Source organism: Colletotrichum graminicola (assembly GCF_000149035.1).
Source record: "Colletotrichum graminicola M1.001 genomic scaffold supercont1.12, whole genome shotgun sequence".
In the NCBI taxonomy this organism is placed as follows: domain Eukaryota; kingdom Fungi; phylum Ascomycota; class Sordariomycetes; order Glomerellales; family Glomerellaceae; genus Colletotrichum; species Colletotrichum graminicola.
This window is the reverse complement of record NW_007361016.1, coordinates 659,846-678,113: the sequence shown is the minus strand read 5'-3', so window position 1 is coordinate 678,113 and position 18,268 is coordinate 659,846. Positions and strand designations below refer to the sequence as shown.

The 18,268-nt window shown below is 54.2% G+C and overlaps 4 protein-coding genes across 4 annotated transcripts; 2 read left to right on the top strand and 2 right to left on the bottom strand.

Moving 5' to 3' along the window:
• Nucleotides 1-5,632: 5,632 nt before the first annotated feature.
• On the top strand, nucleotides 5,633-6,534 carry GLRG_03991 (RNA recognition domain-containing protein; the record flags this gene model as incomplete). The annotated part of the gene is made up of 5 exons (XM_008094676.1): nucleotides 5,633-5,652; nucleotides 5,730-5,802; nucleotides 5,961-6,067; nucleotides 6,161-6,399; nucleotides 6,458-6,534. The coding sequence occupies 5 exons, from the start codon at nucleotides 5,633-5,635 to the stop codon at nucleotides 6,532-6,534; spliced, it is 516 nt and encodes a 171-aa protein (XP_008092867.1).
• Nucleotides 6,535-7,133: 599 nt separating this feature from the next.
• Nucleotides 7,134-8,355, bottom strand: GLRG_03990 (ChaC-like protein; the record flags this gene model as incomplete). Its single annotated transcript, XM_008094675.1, has 2 exons — nucleotides 7,134-7,710; nucleotides 8,300-8,355. The coding sequence occupies 2 exons, from the start codon at nucleotides 8,353-8,355 to the stop codon at nucleotides 7,134-7,136; spliced, it is 633 nt and encodes a 210-aa protein (XP_008092866.1).
• Nucleotides 8,356-11,148: 2,793 nt separating this feature from the next.
• On the top strand, nucleotides 11,149-12,243 carry GLRG_03989 (uncharacterized protein; the record flags this gene model as incomplete). The annotated part of the gene is made up of 4 exons (XM_008094674.1): nucleotides 11,149-11,189; nucleotides 11,272-11,290; nucleotides 11,416-11,719; nucleotides 11,780-12,243. 4 exons carry the CDS (start codon nucleotides 11,149-11,151, stop codon nucleotides 12,241-12,243), a joined length of 828 nt encoding a protein of 275 aa, XP_008092865.1.
• Nucleotides 12,244-13,937: 1,694 nt separating this feature from the next.
• On the bottom strand, nucleotides 13,938-15,293 carry GLRG_03988 (uncharacterized protein; the record flags this gene model as incomplete). Its single annotated transcript, XM_008094673.1, has 1 exon — nucleotides 13,938-15,293. One exon carries the CDS (start codon nucleotides 15,291-15,293, stop codon nucleotides 13,938-13,940), a length of 1,356 nt encoding a protein of 451 aa, XP_008092864.1.
• Nucleotides 15,294-18,268: the final 2,975 nt, after the last annotated feature.

The following is an 18,268-nucleotide window of genomic DNA, read 5'->3' as shown; positions in this document are numbered from 1 at the left end:
GAGGTATGAAACGCCGCAACCTTGAATGATCGCGGGGTACGAGGCACAACGCTAAGTTTTGCTGCCGTCGCCATGGAGGGACTCGTTGGGCATTACAGCATCGCTACCTAACTTGATTTGATCTTTGGGTTGGACCACAGAAAATGACAGGGGAGGGGGAGAAACATCGGCAACGACATGTCGGCGCACTGGACATGTGGTCCATGCGATACCCAAGTTGCGGCCGTCTCAGAGCGCCAAGACATGGCACAGCTGGAAGTGACGGAACGTGTCTTGTGTCGAATACTCGGCCTGATGCTATTGATAGCACCGCCGCGGCTGCGGGGAAGCTGCACCGGATATGAGCCACCTGAGTGATGGACTGACAGCTAGATATGCAAGCCCTTGCTGATGTCTTGTCCATGGCCACATGTATTGGCTATATCGAGTAGTCTCCGCCATCGACACATGATGTGGGAACACTGTAAATGGCGACAAAAAGAAGGACTGGAACAAAGCTTCGGCCGACGACGATAACGCCGGCACGGCGGCATCTCGACCATTCCGAAGACTTGGGCTCGACATGGATTGCAGCTGTTGGTATCTGAGATCAGCCCAACCGACAATCTGCAGGGTCGCATCGTCCGTGACAACGCACGTGGCTGCAGGAGTTTCTCTCCTGGAGCAGGCCAATGCGGCATCTAGTGTGGACATAATGTGTCGGAAGCCGATCTGACGATGCTGCCCTATGCTCTGTGTTCTCTGCAAGCAACAAATTTCGAGTGGGCCTGCAAAGAAGACGCGGCAAGTTTCATCCCTATCCGTCGAGGATCTATAAGTTAATTTTAGACCGTCCCTAGCAGTTTCCAATGCCTCTGGGATATTCGGAAAGGCAACTCCGTAGTCCTTCAGGTTGCCAGCCCTGCCCGCCAGGGCACACAAAACGCATCGACGAGATAGTAATGTGGCGAAAGCCAAGAAACCGTGGTTAGAGGAGAAGCGAAGCTCCATTACCCAATTGGATATTCCTAGCTGCGTTTTTGTTTGGCCCATGCGGCATATCATGGCGGCTATAGTGTACAGTACTCCCTTGGGTATGGAGGTCAAATGTCCCACTTTTTGAAGTCCCTGGAAATGGGCTGCCCCAGGGTTCGATACATCGTTGCGTCACGTCTTGCGATTGTCCAATGCTTTCGCCGTACACCTTTGAACAGAGGGGACAGCAGCAGAGTACGGTGGGTCTTCGGAGCATGTCAATGGCTTGGCAGAGTGACCGTTTGACGCCAAATTGCACCGGGCAATCATCGGGTGAATAAGGTAAACTGCTATGTAGCAGAGGTACCGAATTTGGGGGAGGGGCACTTCATCCCCAAAACTGAATTGACGATACAACAGAGGGGTTGTGGCCACCTTTCGCGTCTCCACTACTCCGTAGATCGACCAGCTCTCTCCACCAGCATGGAGGACGTGGTCACAATTATGAAGTCGTCAACACAAATTCGCCCGCGTTGCAAAGGCAGCTATCTCCTGGACCCCCCGCTGGTGGGTGCAGTCGGGGGGTGGGGATGGTACTTCGGTGGACTCTATTGAGCGTTTTGTGTGGAGAAAAAGAGGCCGGTTGCAATCGAGCTGTCTCCCAAACGGAATGCCTTGCACGTCCACCTCGCATGAGTGTCCAACGCCGGCAACGGAAACCCGTCCCAGTGATCTGGTTGGTCGCATCTCTGCGCATGAGGAAGATCACGCAAGATGAAAGCAGGATAAAGCGAGAACGACGAGGGAAGCGGTTCGGAGGAGAAGGCCGGAACCATGAACCGCATTAGACGGTGTCAGGAACGAACTACACAACAGACCGATGCTACCACGAGCAAGCCAAGGGCTACAAGGGTAGGGCGAATGTCGTAACTCGATGACTGGGCCAGATATCTACACTGAGATTAAGCAGAAGAGAGATGCGCCTTGTCTTGCATGCAGCGGAGCACATGGGGGAATTCCAGCCGAGTCAAGAACCGGTGCCGCAGGCTCTGCAGCAACGACATGGTACGGATACCTACTCTACCTAACTACCAAGTGTGTACCTAGGTACCTCCCCACTTTCAGGAGAAGGTGGGCGTTGGAGAATCATGTTGCAGCTCCCAAGATGTTCATCTTGCTTCAAACTGGGCATGGTGGAAGGAGGCTGTGCAAAGTGTGGGGTCGGATAAGCCTGTCGCCCCTCACCCCTGTGCTGTTGATTCTTACTCTTTACACTAGTGTGGCAAGCACCTTTTAGGTAGCACCAGCACCATCGCGGTCAAGCCATGGCGGATGCGATGCAGACATGCCAATTTGTTTGGGCATCAGGATCTCCCACCCTCTCTTATTCATCCCCCGTCCCATTCTCGCCTCGTCTCTGACTCCCTCTCGTGAAATTCCTCTCTCACACGAATATCCTAGCACGCTCATGATCTGTGTCTACCTTGTATTTCCCCGGTATCAGTCTGTGCGTGAGTAAACGCCTCGACCAACTCTCATCACGGTACAAGCTACGATGTACATCGTCAGTCACATCAAGTCCTACCCACCTAAGTAATTCAGGCTGCACGAATTTTGTTCGCCTGCAGCCAGCTTGTCAGTCTTTCTCATCCGCCGTCACTTCCCTGCAACGGCTAGGTTCATGGGTTTTAAGAAGCTTTCTGTGGTCCTGGTATCTGCATCTCATCCTACCACACTTGCAGGCGCTAGGCTGGTCACTCGGACGGCTTGTGCGAGCAGACTGGGTACGATGATACATGTCGACCGGCGGGCAGCAGCGGGGTGACTCAATGTCGAGGTATGTGAGAAACGAGGCTGGTGATGATGATGATGATGATGGTATGAAGTTGTTGGACCCCAGGCCGGCCCAAAACATGGGTGTGAAGAAGCACCCTGGTACTTGAGTGGTTGCCTAGATGCAAAGTACGCAAGTACGTGCGTGCGTGCGTGCGTCTTACCGTGGCGACTTCCATGATGCCGGCCACGATGGTAGAACCCCGCGACGGCGGCGAAGACGACGATGGTATTGCGACCTCTCAAACACGCACCATACCTCAGGCGGCTCCCGCCCGGATGTAGGCCTGGCGAGGAGCCGGTACACGAAGGCCGGGTGCGTACAGGGCCGAACATGTTTAAACAAATCCGGAGACAAGCAATCAGCCTCGGCTGCCAACGTGCGTTACGGCAAGAGCAAGGACGGGAAAGGGGAGAGAGGCATCTCGGGCTTGTTTGTTTGTACAGGTGAGGGTTTTCGTCTGTTTGATGCTTGTTTGGGAGGAGCCGCTAGCTAACCCTGCTGCCACATTCATGCTCTCTGTCGAAACATTTGACGGGCGCGCTTTTTCCTTTCCCGTTTCCTTTTCCTCGTCCTTTCCTACCCCTTGTGCTGAAAAGCCGAATTTGGGGTGTGGGCGGTCCCCTCTTTATGCCCCCATGACACTGGATGGTCATGGATGTACATGGTCTTCTCATAGGTCACTTCGTCCCGGGCAGATCTCCCAGATGTCTTGGCCCTCCGTGTGCCTGAGCAGCAGCAACAGCGCCGGTATGAACAAGGAACCAAGCGACCCTGTCACCTGAGAGCTGCGGACCGACAAGTACTTCAGGTTAGATGAGGGTAAAGGCAAGGAAGGTACAGTACTTTAGTTGCACAGGTCAACCCCTTTTCCTATTATGATTTCTGCGTAGAAAATAAACGAAAAACCAAAAAAAAAAAACCATAAAAATTTCTAGTTTTTCTTTCTTGTTTTACCTAGTGACTTTAGCAGGTCAGGTCAGGTATTAGACTACCTAGCACCTAGGTAGGTAAGTCGTAAGTAGTTGCTCACCCTGGTCTTGTCCTAGATTACTGCCGCTGGATGGAGCCACCGTGACGGCGGACCCTGCGCCCATCGCATACTGTAGGTATAACAAGATGGAGGGACCAGGGACGTGATTCGGATGGCTGGACGCGGAAGTTGGGCAGATAACGCGCACCTGCACCTGTCCTTACTGAACCTCGTCTTTCTGCCTGCTGCCATTGCCACCACCGTTGTCTTGTCATCAAGGGGCCATCACTTACTTGCTTTCCTTTCTCTTTGGTTCCGATCCTTTTTGCCATCTTTGCGTGCTCTACTCCGTACTCTCCCCCACTCCGTTCTCTGGGGTTTCCCTATCATCTTTGCATCAGCAACAAAAAACCAAGGAATTCTACTAAAGAGCCATATATACAAAGAAATCGGGAAAGACAGGTACGTCTCCGGGTAGCCCCAGCCCAGGCATTTCCCTTTCACGTCTTGTCGCCTTTTCCTTCTGACTGTCTTGTAATTTTTTTTATTGGATTGGTACTCGTTCTTGTTTGTTCCTTCCGCTCAGTTGTTGTCGTCTTTCCTGCTGAGGGCTAGCCCGACAGCGGTTCGTCCCTTCAGGTACCTTGTCGGGTCATTAATGAAGGGCAGTACATGCAACCGTCATTCCTTGTTCTCCTCGGAACCAGGGACAGTAAATCCTCTCTCTCCTCCACCCCTCCCTTCTGCCCCCTCCCATCCTCCACCTGCCCCGACTCGCTGGACCCCTCCATGTCCCGCCGCCACGAGCTTGTTCCCATACGTGCCCCGTTCCACGTTCCCCCCTCCTAAGGCCCGATTGCAGCAAGAAACCGGCGGCGGCGACGGCGACGACGGAATCATGGGCGATTGCTGGCTAGGGAGAAGCTGGAAGCTGCCTGAGCTGTTACCTCCTGCGTCTTTCTTCTGCAATCCCGCGGTTCCACCCCCTCCCCTTCCCTCGTTTTGCTCCTACCTTGCCTAACCTTTCCTCAATCCACCCCGCCTACCTCACCTTCCTGGCACCGTCGTCCTATCCTGTCTCGTCCAGTCACTTGCCTTCCACTTCCACTCCTACTCCCACTCCCACACACTCATACACCACAAACCTTACCTGCTTTGCCTTGGGGCCTATTTTTTTTTTGCACTGCCTCAACGCCCTTTCCTCCATCCATTCAAAAATTTCCCGCTAGGCAAGTAGCACTCACTTCCTTTCTTTTCCCCTCAAGCTGGCCTTTCACATATTCTCTCACCTTCACCCCTCCCCTTTTTCGATCCATCGAGCCCAGACATCCAAACCTGACGTCTGTCAACCGCCATCACCACCAGCCCGCCATATTCCAACCTCTAGGTTCGTATCTTGCCCTCGCTCCTCATTCCCCTTCTCTCTCTTCCAAAACACAATACACAACCTACACAATTACGCGCACGCCAACCCTTTTTTATTCGACTCCGTTGCTGCCCTCTGCCTCATTGTATCACCCGCCATCCCGCTTGACTATCGTACGTTTGCTTTGTCGCCTCTGCTGGTCTGCTTTGTGCGCCATCATCAAATGACAAAGGCAGCCTTCCAACACAGCCTCCTCCCTTTGCTGCGCAAGTGGACGCAGGCCCGCTAGATTCGGCTTGGCTCTTCGACTGGGAAGTCTCGAAAAGAGAGCCATTTGCGTCCCCCGTTTCCTTTGCTCGTCTAGACCCCGCTTGGCGCCACGCGAGACCACTTACATTTATACATCGCAATCTCCCTCGAACTTTTTCTGTCAGACAGTTCCTAACCCGACCAGACAGAGACCATCAGCTCTTTCGTAAAAAAACAACAAAAAAAATCCATCAAAATGTCCAAGCTCTTTATTGGGTATGTTCCCCCTACACTGGCACATCCAACGACGTCAAGCATGCCAAACGAGCTTTTGCTGACAAGACGTCCTCCAGCGGCCTCGCATGGCACACTGAGGAAGGCACCCTCAGACAGAAGTTCGAGGAGTTCGGTGCCGTTGAGGAAGCTGTAAGTACTGATCGTCCGTTCCGCACAGAAAACATTTAGAGTGGCATTGTCGTCGACCTTGGAGAGATACTTTCCCCCCCAACCGTCACGCAAAATAAAGAAAAGAAAGAAGATAGAGAGAGAGAGAGATCTGACCCGTATTTCTTCCATTCTTGAAGGTTGTTGTAAAGGACCGCGACACTGGCCGCAGCCGTGGATTCGGCTTCGTCCGTTACACCCAGGATGGAGATGCCCAGAAGGCCATTTCCGCCATGAACAATGTCGAGTACGCTGCCTTTGCAAAACTACTTTCCATTGCTAGCTTGTCCCGGCGCAATGAATATGCGGCGAGATCGTTCAACTGACAAGATTTCGATAGGTTTGATGGGCGCACCATCCGTGTTGACAAGGCTTCCGACAACGGTCCCCGTGGCGGCGGCGGCGGCTTCCGTGGCGGCTTCGGTGGTGGACGCGGCGGCTACGGCGGCGCTCCCCCTGTGCCCTATGGCGCCGCGCCCGGCGGATACCCGGTTGGCGTTCCCAACATGTACCAGCAGCAACAGCCGGCCTACGGCCGCGGTTACCCCCCTCAGCAGCCATACGGTGCCCCTCCTCAGGGTAAGTTGGTTCTCTGAAATCCAATCGTCCAACTTGACCGCTAACGCTTCCTTCGTAGACGGTGGTTACGCCCCTCAAGCTCCTTACGGATACCAGGACCCGTCTCAGCAGCCCCAGGGCGGTCGAGGCTATTAGTGCTCGATAGATTTCGGAGATTCGTTGCCCGCTAGTTGTCGATATTGGCAACTCGGGATCACGCGGCCAGGAGAAGTTGCCGACGATACCTCCTCCGAGTCTGACAGACGTTCGTGTGCGCGCCCGTTGGTTCGATCGAGCATTGGTGATATTCTTCGCTGCAACACAATACCCGGTTCTACTGTTGCACTGGATCTCTGGAAAATTAAAACCCCAACCCACGGTCAAGGGTTGGTGACGGCCTAGTCTTCTCTCAAATGGAATGGTTTTCTGCTTCTGTCTTCACCGACCTTTACCTCTGTTCGATATTGTTGGTTGTTGCCAATGTTTGATGTTGCCGGGTACTTTGTGATGCTTGTCCCCCCTGTGGTTCTGCGCGGAGTGAAGAGGAGAAACACCTCCAAATGGTCTCGGAAGCCGACGGGATTGTGATCTAAGGCTATTTGTCTTCATGTTTGTCTATGATGCGTTTAGAACAACAGGGTGTGGGTGAGATTCGTTGATTGACATGGTTCCAAGGTAATGGCATGATGGGACATGGAGGTAAATATGACAAGGGCGGTTCCAGAAAGATGCAAATGAATGTGCAGATAAACTCTTCACTCTGCCTTCTCTGTCTCTTCCTGCTCTATGACACTGGTTTCTCGTTGGAAGTTGTTGCCGACGGCTGATGGCGGAGGTGGCCGAGACGAAACCACGTCGCCGGACGCCTCTTGCTCGGCGGCGATGATAGCCCGGACTCGGTTGGAGAGGTCGGTGATGTGGACGTCGCCGCTCTCGGGTCCCAGCCCGTCTAGAGCTTTCTCGAGGCCGAGGAGGTAGTCGATATTCAGTCCACTCGGACCACGGCTCTTGCGGATATGGGCAGCCAGAGCCTGGGGATCCTGGGGGCCGACGAACTGGTCATTGTCTGGAGTGCCAATGTACACAAGAGTACGGATGGACTCGGAGCCGTCGGCCGGGTAGAAGGGGGCGTAATGAATGGTGTAACCATTGATCTCGCGGATATCGAGGTAGTCCTTGACCTCGGCGACCTTGTCAGCCTTGATGCGGTAAGCGACGCCCCATACGCGGTCAGGAGCTGAATCGTGGTGGTCGGTCAGCTGCTCCCAAAATGAACGCTCGATGAGGGTGACGACACGGCCTGGTGCCTCTGGTGTGCCCCTGTGGTCTTGACTGATTATGGGGTTAGATATCTCAGTAGAAGAACAGAGGGCAAGCGTGGCGTAGCCCTTTGGAGGTGGGGTGTTCACCTTGCCTGTCGAGGAGGGATCAGCAAGATGAAATAGGACCAGCCGACGCACAACATGTAGTGGAAACAAGCATTGGGGACGGCGGACACTATAGAGGTAACAGAGCCTCACGTTCCGTGGGGCAGGATAAGAATAGTACGCCAGGGGGGGGTCGAGGGAGAGAAATAGAGGGGTATGGGAGACGAACTTGCCAAAAGCGACGGACATATCCCGTTACCCAACCAGGGATTCTCCTATCTGTGGGGTGTAAGAAGACACAGATCAGCCGGCAGCTCGGATAACGGCTAGAAAGGGAGGGGAGAGGGGCGGAAGGGGGAGGCTAACCGAAGTGTGGCGGAGGCTTCCATATCAAACTCCTGGGGGACGGGGGTTGTAGCGTTAGAACCAACATACTTAAGGCCTGCCTGTAGCAGGGATGGGTGCGGGATGGTGGGAGGTGAAAGACAAGAATCAACCAAGAGAGATGGGTAGTTATCGGAAACCCCAAGAGGTTGGAAGGATCGAGGACTTACCCATAACCATACAGCCAGAACTCGCCGCTGTCGGTGGAGTGGTCGTTGCTGGTCATGCCGGATGTCGTAGGGCTGGCGTGATTTTGGGGGAGAATGCTCAGGCGTGGGCAGAGGAGGGGAAGGTATGAAGAATGTCCGAAAGCCGAACTGCTGACTTCCCGTTGGGTTCAGAGAGAGAATACAAAGTCTTGTATCTGGTATGAGCAATTTTCTATAAACCTAGAATGGAGTCTTCAAGCAAATCAGTCATACTGTAGTTGAACTCGTCGGGGATCTGCACGTGACACTGAAAGCGGTAGAAGCAGCTCGTTGATCCATCTTGGATCTCAGGCACTTGCCTGGCTGCAAGATGAACCCAACGTAGTGAAAGCCGTCAGTGACAACCAAGAGCTCCAAAGTGCAACTGTCAAGGCGCCGTGGTGCGAGTTCCCTCAAAGGAGAATGTGTGCACATATTGGGCGTTGGTAGATAAACCATGTATGTGAAACGGAGAGGAGTGAGGAAGAAACATGAGAAGAGGTGGTAGTGGAGGGATGGTGAAAATCGCAGTAGACGGAAAAGCCACGCAGGGAAGGGACGTGTGATCTGAAATGTTCCGATGGTTCGCTTGGGGGGAGAGAAGGGGTCAAAGTACGTACGTTGAAGAGGGGAGAGGGAGAAATACGGGGGGACGGAGGGGGAACAGTTCAATGTGTTCGTAAAGGTTGGGCGAGAGACGGGTTGAGGGCCGCGAATCTGCAAAAGCTGGAAAGCATACGCAATCCCGCTTGCCGGCGTCCCGTGCTGGAGGCTCGGCGTTCTAGGGAGGGGTCGTGTTGGTGCTGGGGCTGTGGTGGGGCGGGATTGGAGGTATGTGGGGGGGACGCTGGAAGGAAAGGATGGATGTTGGAGCGGCACGGCTGGTGCTCTTCACGAGGCGGTCACGCTTCATACAACAGACTACCTAGGTAAAGAGGACGAGGACGAGGACGAGGAGGTGGCTGTTCAATGTGTCTAGCCCACTACACCAAAACCACTCACAGATATGAGGGGCCGTCGAGGCTGAAAATGGCGTCTGCCCACTTGCCAGGGGATTTCATGTGTGCTAGCAAGCCGAATTGACCTCGACAAATTAAGCTTAAACGGGGATACGACGAGGACTAGTCGACCACCTCATACCTAATTACTCGACAACGTTGTCATACCGTCCCGCCGAGCGTGGTGTGTGTGCTGGATGGCAAGGTGAATGGATGGACGGATGTCTTTTACTGTTCCTACCTTACCTAGCTAGGTAGCTACCGCGAAGTATCAAAGGTACCTAGGTAGGTAGGTATGCATCTACATTGTAGGTAGGCACCTAGTGTGCAGATAGCCTGTCGGGCGCGTGTGTCTGATGATCGGGAGTGAGACTGTCAGTCAGTGAAGCGGCGGGGGTGGAAAGCGATAATGCCGGATCACTGCCGCGGTTCCAGGCTGAGTTGAGGTGCTCCGAACCCTTCGGCTTCGCCATCTGTATCTGTCATCGTATCAAGGCCCGGTTCCGAGACGATGAAAAATACCCCTTGGACCCTTTTGGACCCGTTTAGTGGATACATCATACCGAATCGAGGGCCAACCGACGCTTGTCGCCGTTGAAGATACTTACAATACACATAGGGCTTATCCGGGCGCTACGCGCTCAGAGGTACACGGGGCAAGTAGTAATAGGTAATAATTACCAAAAGAAAAAAAGAAGAATAAAAAAGTACAACTACTGGCACCGAAACCTAAAACTAAACTGCCCACCCCTTCTACACCTGAGCCGCCTTGCCGGGTATGCCGTCAACGGTGTTCTCCGTGTTAAGTTGCTTTCTTCATTGAGAGTTCGTTGACGTTGTGCCCTCGACAGAACGGACGGTGTGGCGGGGTCACCAAGCTTCCGGGGAGAGTTAGGATGAGTATTCCCGGACACAATTCGCTGTCCACATCCCGGCTACCCCCTTCTTCTTCTTCCTTGCCGCTTGCTTCCCTGTGACTTACGTCTGGGTCCCGAGGAGCGACTGGTGTCAACATCGCCACATGGATCGTATACCTGTGTGATACCCAATGTTTTTTCTTGTCTCATTGGCTGTCATTGAGGGTTTATCCTGCATCCGCAGAAAAGCAGCTTTTCGCAAAAGCGAATCTTGTCCACCCATCTTTGGTTACAGTTGGTGCCGTTATACCGTTTTGCGCATTGTACATTCTTTCTCTCCCCTCCCCTCTTGACACGACGCAACGCCCAAACGCCCCGACTCATACACCGAGGCCGTCCTCGCCATTGCTTCCCTGCGTCGTTGCCTCCCGTGCCATATTGCGCCCCAGAAGCTGCTGTCCGGTTCCATTTTCCGAGCGCAATTCCAAGGCCAGAAAAACCTCTCGTCCATCCTCCGCCATCTGCTGATGTTCCTTTCACCTCCAAGGAAAGAAAAGAGCCGTCTTGCCCCAAAACTGACGCCGAAGATTATTGCACTAGCAAAACCAAAGTCAAACTCAGCCTAAGCCTTACATCACACCGAAGGTGCGGCTGAACCCCCCTCTCTAGCTATCTCGTTGCGAGCAGCGAGCCCGATTGGCACTCCCACAGCCTCCACCGCGGCGGCCTAACACACACGTAGCCGCATGCTCGCCTAGCGTGCCGACTGCCGCCTGACGTTGAGTCGTGGTCCCCTGTCTCGCCTCGACATACCTACTAGCTAGGTACTCCAGCTCCCCCCTTCTCTCTCTCTTCAGCCCCCAGTAACCCCCCACCCAGCAACTTCATATAATCCAGCACAATCGAGTCGTCCCCAAATATTGGTTTCCTCCTTTTTCCTTAGATTCGATTGCCCAACCTTCGCATCAGGATCACAATGGCATACAACAGACCCTACAACCCCGACGAACTTCCAAGGTATGTTTCACGAGGTTCACCAGGAGTCCTCCTAGCCCCTAACCCAATTTCTTTTGCCCTGCCGTGCTAACCCCCTCCTCAGGTTCGCAGAACCCGAGCACGTACGTTGCCTACCCTCCTCGGCCTCCAGCTCACATGGCACTCCCGCCGCTCCTCCAAACCATCCCCTCGGTTCCATGCGCGCAACAATGAATCGTCGACAGATAAACTGACTCTCCCATCACAGAAAGGCGGCGCTGCCCCGAAGCCTTCCCAGCCGCCTGCCCCTCAAACCCGTTACGAGAGCAAGCCCCCTCCGCCGGCCCCGCGTGACGACTACCACCGTCCCGATCCTCGGAACGACCATCGTCGACCGAACCCTAACGCCATGTACGGCGTCAGCTCTCCTCCCCCGACGGGCGGTCCGCGCCCGACTGCCCATCACCGACCTCCGCCCAACTCAAGACCACCTCCGTCTCCTGCCCCTGATGCCTCTGCCGATGGCGCCGACCCAACTCTTTTGCCTCTCTTCCGAGCTGTCGATAAGGATGGTAAGTGCTGCCACTGCTGCTGTCACTACCCAGGGGTCGTCGACTAATAGGAACCCCCAGGTACCGGTCAGCTTTCCGAGCGCGAACTGTCGACCGCCCTTGTCAACGGCGACTGGACTGCTTTCGACCAGCAGACGGTACGCATGATGATTCGCATGTTTGACTCTGACCGCAGCGGCACCATCGGTTTCGCCGAGTTCTGCGGACTCTGGTCCTTTCTAGCCTCGTGGCGCACGCTCTTCGACCGTTTTGACGCAGACCGCTCTGGTAATATCTCGCTCCCCGAGTTCAGCAACGCCCTGGTCGCCTTTCGCTACCGTCTGAGCCCCGGCTTCGTTGAGCTCCTATTTCGCACGTACGACAAGCGCGGTGAAGGCGTAATGTCCTTCGACCTCTTCGTCCAGGCCTGCATCTCGCTCAAGCGCATGACAGATGTCTTCAAGAAGTACGACGACGATAGGGACGGCTATATCACCCTTAGCTTCGAGGACTTTTTAACGGAGATTCTCAAGCAGCTCAAGTAGGAGCGGGGCAGTAGGAGATATAGACAAAAGGTCGCAATAGCGCTCATGCCACGGAACTTAGACGAGTGTACAGCTGGGTGCATGGCCTGTGAGGAAGAATGGGGAACCTATAGCATCGAGTTCGCTGGTTTGGAACGATGACGTAGAAGTATACTCGGGAGATGCGCGCCTCCGCGATGAGAGGGGTATGCCTCGTTTTGCATGGGAAATTTAGATACCCTGGGTGGAACGGGTGTGTAGGTAATGTGGGGAGGGATCTTTGGGATTAGAAAGCGACACTCTGTCCTTAATGGGCGCGGTCTCTTTGTATCCCAATTACATAGTAGGGAATTTATCTGGAAATAGCCAAATTTGGAAGTTTTCTCGGCCCTGGATGTTCCCCGCTTCGATTCCTTTCCCCGGTCAAGATTTCAGTCATTCGAGGTAAGTTTGGATGACCACCCTGGACAGTCTTCTTAATATAGCGATGAAAGGCAAATCCATCAGGGATGATTCTTACAGGCCTGGCGGATGGTAAAGTATACTATCGTCCCAACGGCTTCACGTCACGGCTGCAGTTCCTGCCCAGTCCGTTACGGTAGTGCTGGTTCTGAGCCTCTTGCGTGTGTGACTGCGTTGGAGTATGCGGCAACGATTCTTTCTTATGGTGTGGCATTTTACAATGTTCGGGCCGGTTTCCTATAAGTGGTGGTGGATGGCGGGGATAGAGCCCACGATGCACGGTGACTGCATATGGAGGCGGCAGTACGCGGTGTAGCCCGCAGCAAGGGTCATCAAGACGGTGATGATGGAGCATGGCGACTGGGCAAGAGGCGCCTCTATCTATCCCTTGGATGAGAGGGTACTGTGCTCGACCATGGATAGGCATGACGGGACGACGCGCGTGAATGCGGACAAGGAACGGCGGGAAATCATTAGCAAAGACGAATCGAGTTTCCCCTATGTCGTGACTTGATATGAGTGCAATGGGGTGGCATATATCGAAGAAGGGTAACTCGGTTGATGTCAAACCCCCATGATACTTGATCCAGATTATATCGACCGTGGAACCAACCGGGGCATGCGATCCGTTTCGGACTTTAAACTCATTGGACGTACCGTCTAGTCTTCAAGTGACACCGTTATGGCTTGGCCTTGACTACTGGGCAGAAAGAATCAAGCAAATGAGGAGGGAAACAGGATCTGTCTGCCCGCAATATCCTATCACGAGTTATCATCCACCAGGGTCCAAAACAGAAAGAAGAAAACCACAAGCAGTGATGGTACTCAGAGTGACGGTGTCTTTTTTCTCAGAATTCACATTGATAAGTTCTATTAAGAGGTCGGCCTGATTTGCTTGGCTCCTCAGTTTACTGTAGTCTTATTGATATGCGCCTACCCGCATATCCCAAAGCATCAATCAAACCCAGCCCAACGCCAGAGGTGCCGCCGTCCTGGGCAAACATCGTCTGTCTTATCCACGAGAAGAAAAGCAACCTAAACTCCGTTTTACGTTCCGCATATGGCCATACTGTGTCTTGGGCTATTCATCCCAGACATCATTCTTTCCCGAGGGTATCTTCATGTTGATCGTATCCCTACTCCTCAAGCCCCTCTCCGCGTCACCAAAGAAGTGAGAGGCTTGGTCGAGTGCCCAAGCCGCGAAACACCTCACAAAAAGACAAAATAGCGGAGCAGTTCCGCTAGGCCCGGGTTCATCGGCGAGGCCCATACTTGGCCGCCGTGTCGACCGGTGCCAACCCCCGCCCCCTCTCCCGCCCCTTAGGTGTCTTTCCTATCTCGGGCAGTTTCCAAGACATGGGCAACGCCCGTGCCGCGGACTCGACGTTCCACACGCCCTCGCCGGTCATCGCAACCTCCTCGCCCACCCCGAGGACAAGCACCTCGGTTCCCTTGCCCTCCTTCTCCCCGTCACCGGTCTTCTCCCAACGACCGTGTCTGTCGCCGCGCTTCTGGCCAGACGACGACGGGGCAGCAACCTGTTTTTGTGTGTACCTCTTCGTCTTCAGCATTTTCGTCACCAGCCCCTTGACGTCTTTGTCGCCGTCGTGCGTGCTCACCCAGGCTGTGGCCCCCAGCGCCGCCGCCGTCTCCTGACCCGCCGGCATGCCCGTCGAAATATTGCCGCCGAGCCACCACGGGTTCGACACCGTGTCAAAGCAATGCAAGAGAGCCGTCAGAGGCAGCGCCGCTTCGGCCTTCAGATGAGTATCGGCGTATTTCTCGAGGCAGCGGTACGAAATGCCGTGTGGCGAGAAGATGACGGAGACAGCCCTGTCGCGGGCGTCTGGGATCGGCGTGGCGAGGGTACCGGAGCGGACGGAGCGCAGGGATCTGCTGCTTGGTGTCTCCGGGGGCGTTGGAGGGCTGAGGTATACTGGTGCGTTTCTGGACTTTTTATGCGAGGCCATTGCGACCTGGGACCTGATGAGGCTCAACTGCTGAGAGACTGGCGTCTCTGGGGGCGTCGATAGGTGGGGGAATCTCGGCCAAGTCGGCGGGGGCCGATACGTGATTCCAATGGCGGCGTGTAATCCCTTGAAATCCCTGCGTTGTGGAATGAAGGCAACCGTCACCTCGCCAGGCTCACCGCCGGGCGAGAAGGGAGGGACCTTCACCCTGACCACTGACTGCTTCTTCCCAGTTGCCCGTGGGTCCTCCCATCGCGGAACAGTGTGCACCTTGTCCGCGTCGAAGTACTTCCAGCTCCGGATTATCTTGGCCGCCGCGGGTTCAGCTAAAATCAGCGTTCGAGTCCCGCTGGCGGGCAGTTGTCGGAGTGTTGCTTCGTTGCAGTGGTCGCTCTTGTGCTGGCTTATAATGACGAGATCAGGTTCCGGTAGGTGTTGTAGGGAACAAACGCATGGGCACTCTTTATGCGTCGCGGTTGCGAGTATGGAGTGGAACATGGTGGATGGTCCTGTGATCCATGGATCCAAGAGGACCCGGAACGGCCTTGCAGTGATGCCCGGCGTTGACTCAGGGACGATGGGTTCAAAGGTCAATAAAAACGAGGCATCGGCATTGAGCTGCTTGACAGTCAACGCCATGGTTCAGACTCATCAACGAGGAAGAAATGTATAAGACAATATGGACGTTCAACCGCACAACAGTCAAGCGCAGATAGTGAACTACCGCAGAACAATATCTTGCGCCTACAAGAACACGATCATGTACAGAAAAGGAGGCGAGACGGTTGGATATGTGCCATGCTGATGGCAACATTTGGGGTCAGGGGGGGTACGCAACTCTGGGGATCTGCTACGATGAACGATCGGACGCGACCAAGACCTCCAGGGCAACACGAGGCGAGTTCAGGAAGCTTTCCATGGGAAGATTAGAAACATGGTCCCTGTAACGCCAGTCCGGTAGGCTACGACGGTGTGGATGAGGAGGCCAGAGCATCGCGGTCGGATATTTTTACCAGATCAACAGCCCGAGTAAGGGTAGGTTAACGCGAGCTGCCCAGACTGCCGAGGGTCCGACCGATGTTAGAATGACGACTACGGATACTGTGGGCGACTGCTTGGCAAAAATCTGCAAATGAGGTTGCCAAGTTCGGTCAAGGTCGGAGGCTGAAACTGTCGAGGCTGCCACCTTTTTGGTCTAGAAACTGGAGCGCGTCCCCTTGCAGATTCCGAGGAGACAATCTCATCAGTGCAGAGTCAGACCGATCCCACGAAGCTCCGTCGGTGGCCCCATCGTTATTATTGCCAATCACTGGTCGCAAACCTATTAGGGCGGCGCCGAAGCATTCAACTTCTTTCTTGAGTTTCTTCTGTTTCTTGGTAACCAAGACGCACCACGACCGTCTGTGCGCGACACCCCGAGGGGCTGATCAACGAGGACCTGTGACAAGTCTGTTTGGGATCCTGGACTTGGGGGGTTGTGATTGGATGTGACCAATTTCGGACGATATTGACAATCGAAACCTGGGGCGGGTTTGAGCAAGCTGAGTCGGCTAGCTAATTAGTTGATAAGATGGCAGCTTGGCCGCTGTTCGTGTTTAAAGGATGGCACAGCCAGTGGGAAATTGTCGACGAGACCTTGTGTGATGTGTTCTTCTGCAACTCATGCAGGATTGACAGCCGGCTGCAGCGGCTCTAGCGGTTCCGGCTGCCTCAACCCCTAACAAGGCAAGGGATGATCCATTGTATCATGTGTCTGGCCAGCTGTCTGGACCGGAAAGACCACTGTAGTCGGGAGTAATGAGACGACATATCCATCCGGGACAGAAGATGGCGTTAACAGTCAAAGACCAGAGTTTGCTTCTGGAGTTGGCGGTTGCAAAGAACCTTCATGACGTCGGCATACAGCTTCGTCCGCAACCAAGGGAAGTACATGTGGGTGTCTGCTCGCATGAAGGGTTTCTGCGTTGCTGAATGGCGTCACGGTCTGTTCTCCAACTCCTTTTGGGCTGGCCTCTGATTGCGAAATGAATGCAGTCAGGGTTATCCTGTGTCTCTGTGGTCGAGACGAATGAGTTGAGCCTGTGCCTGGAGGTGTGGGAGGATGTTTGAAGTGTTGCCCCTCCTGTACTGTGTTTCAGAGACTGACACAACACAGTGCTGACATAGAGAGTTGGTCCGGTTCCTCTTACTTGCCATCACCCCTGAGGCTTGGCCAAGCTCTTACGGAATAGATACGGCGACAATGACGAGGTTGAGAGGCTACTACAACCGTCGCAGACGGAGTCGGCGTTTCCGACAAGACAGTCTCTCGATTGGCCGCCATGTCTCGGAAGCCAGGGAGCAAATAAGAACCAGAGCCTAGAAGTCGGCTTGTCTAGTAGGCAAGAAGCTAATGGCGTGGAGAAGAAATGAAGCCAGCATGTGACGGACACCAGAGACGGTAGACCCTTCCGATCCATCCTACACTACATTGGCCAACTCGCGTCCTCGAACTCACTAGGTAGTAGCTGTTGCAGCCAGAGAACCCAGAGAGCGCTCCCAATGCTACCGCTCTGTGGGCTGATTCGCCGACGCCAACCATATCAGACCAGTTCTCGTGGTGTCGAAGACCAATGAGAGCCACTGAACCGAAGCCTGCTAATAAAATTGGTGGAGCAAGCCTTTGTAGGGGGAGTGCCTAGAGAGGGTCATTCGCAAGCAAGTCTGCTTTTCCAGGTCCGTGTTGCATTTTAGTTCGGGGCAATACCCTCTGGAAACAAAGTCGAAGGATGGGGAAAAGGAAAGCTGGAAGACCGAGAATTGCTAGCTGCTAGCTGCCTAACATGGCTCGAGAATGAAGCTTCTGGAGGCTCGGTTGAAAGGTAACCTTGCTGCTATGGAATTCTTGGAGGAGCTTTATCGTCGAAGCTGTCCCTGGCATGTGGTTGGTGGTTTCTTATCAGTAGCGGAGACGCCTTGCAGGCAAAGGGTGGCAGAAAGGCGGGGTTGATTCACCGCTTTCTTCACTTCCTTGACCACCCAAGATCAAGCTCATTGCTCTCAGGCAGGTTGGTCTCGGTCTGAACCCATCTCGGCATCCACGAAACCAGTCGGACTGCTGCGGCAAGGTACCTAGATAACCTACCTTGGGCCAACGTAGCCAAAGTCCCAACCCACCAAGAGCGTAGCCGCTGGCGGTCTAGGGAAGCGTTGCAACGTTCCGTGGGCCGACGCGAGATGGGCCCCCAATTTGGTCTGGTTTGAGGGTCTCGACTTGTTCGTACGCTAGGTACTCCACGATTCGAGATGCTTGTCTGTTGCATCAAAAGACCGAATGACTCTGTGCCCGTACCCAGAGACGGGTTGAGGTTGATACCACCGCGAACCCTGTGACCAATCATTGCTTCTTTCTTGAAGAAACCAACGAAAACGGAGGACAGAAGGACGCACAGTCCGGCGGAAGCAGCGTGATGTCACTTCGGTGGTCCAAGGGAGGATGTAATGAGAGATCTCCGCTTTTTCTGCAAGTGCTGTCTGCCCTTTTTTTTTTTTTTTTTTCCCTGTCTTCCAAATTATAATTTGCAGTCTCACCCGTGAACCAGGGTCCACGGAGTGGGATGTGGCAAGGGGGAAAG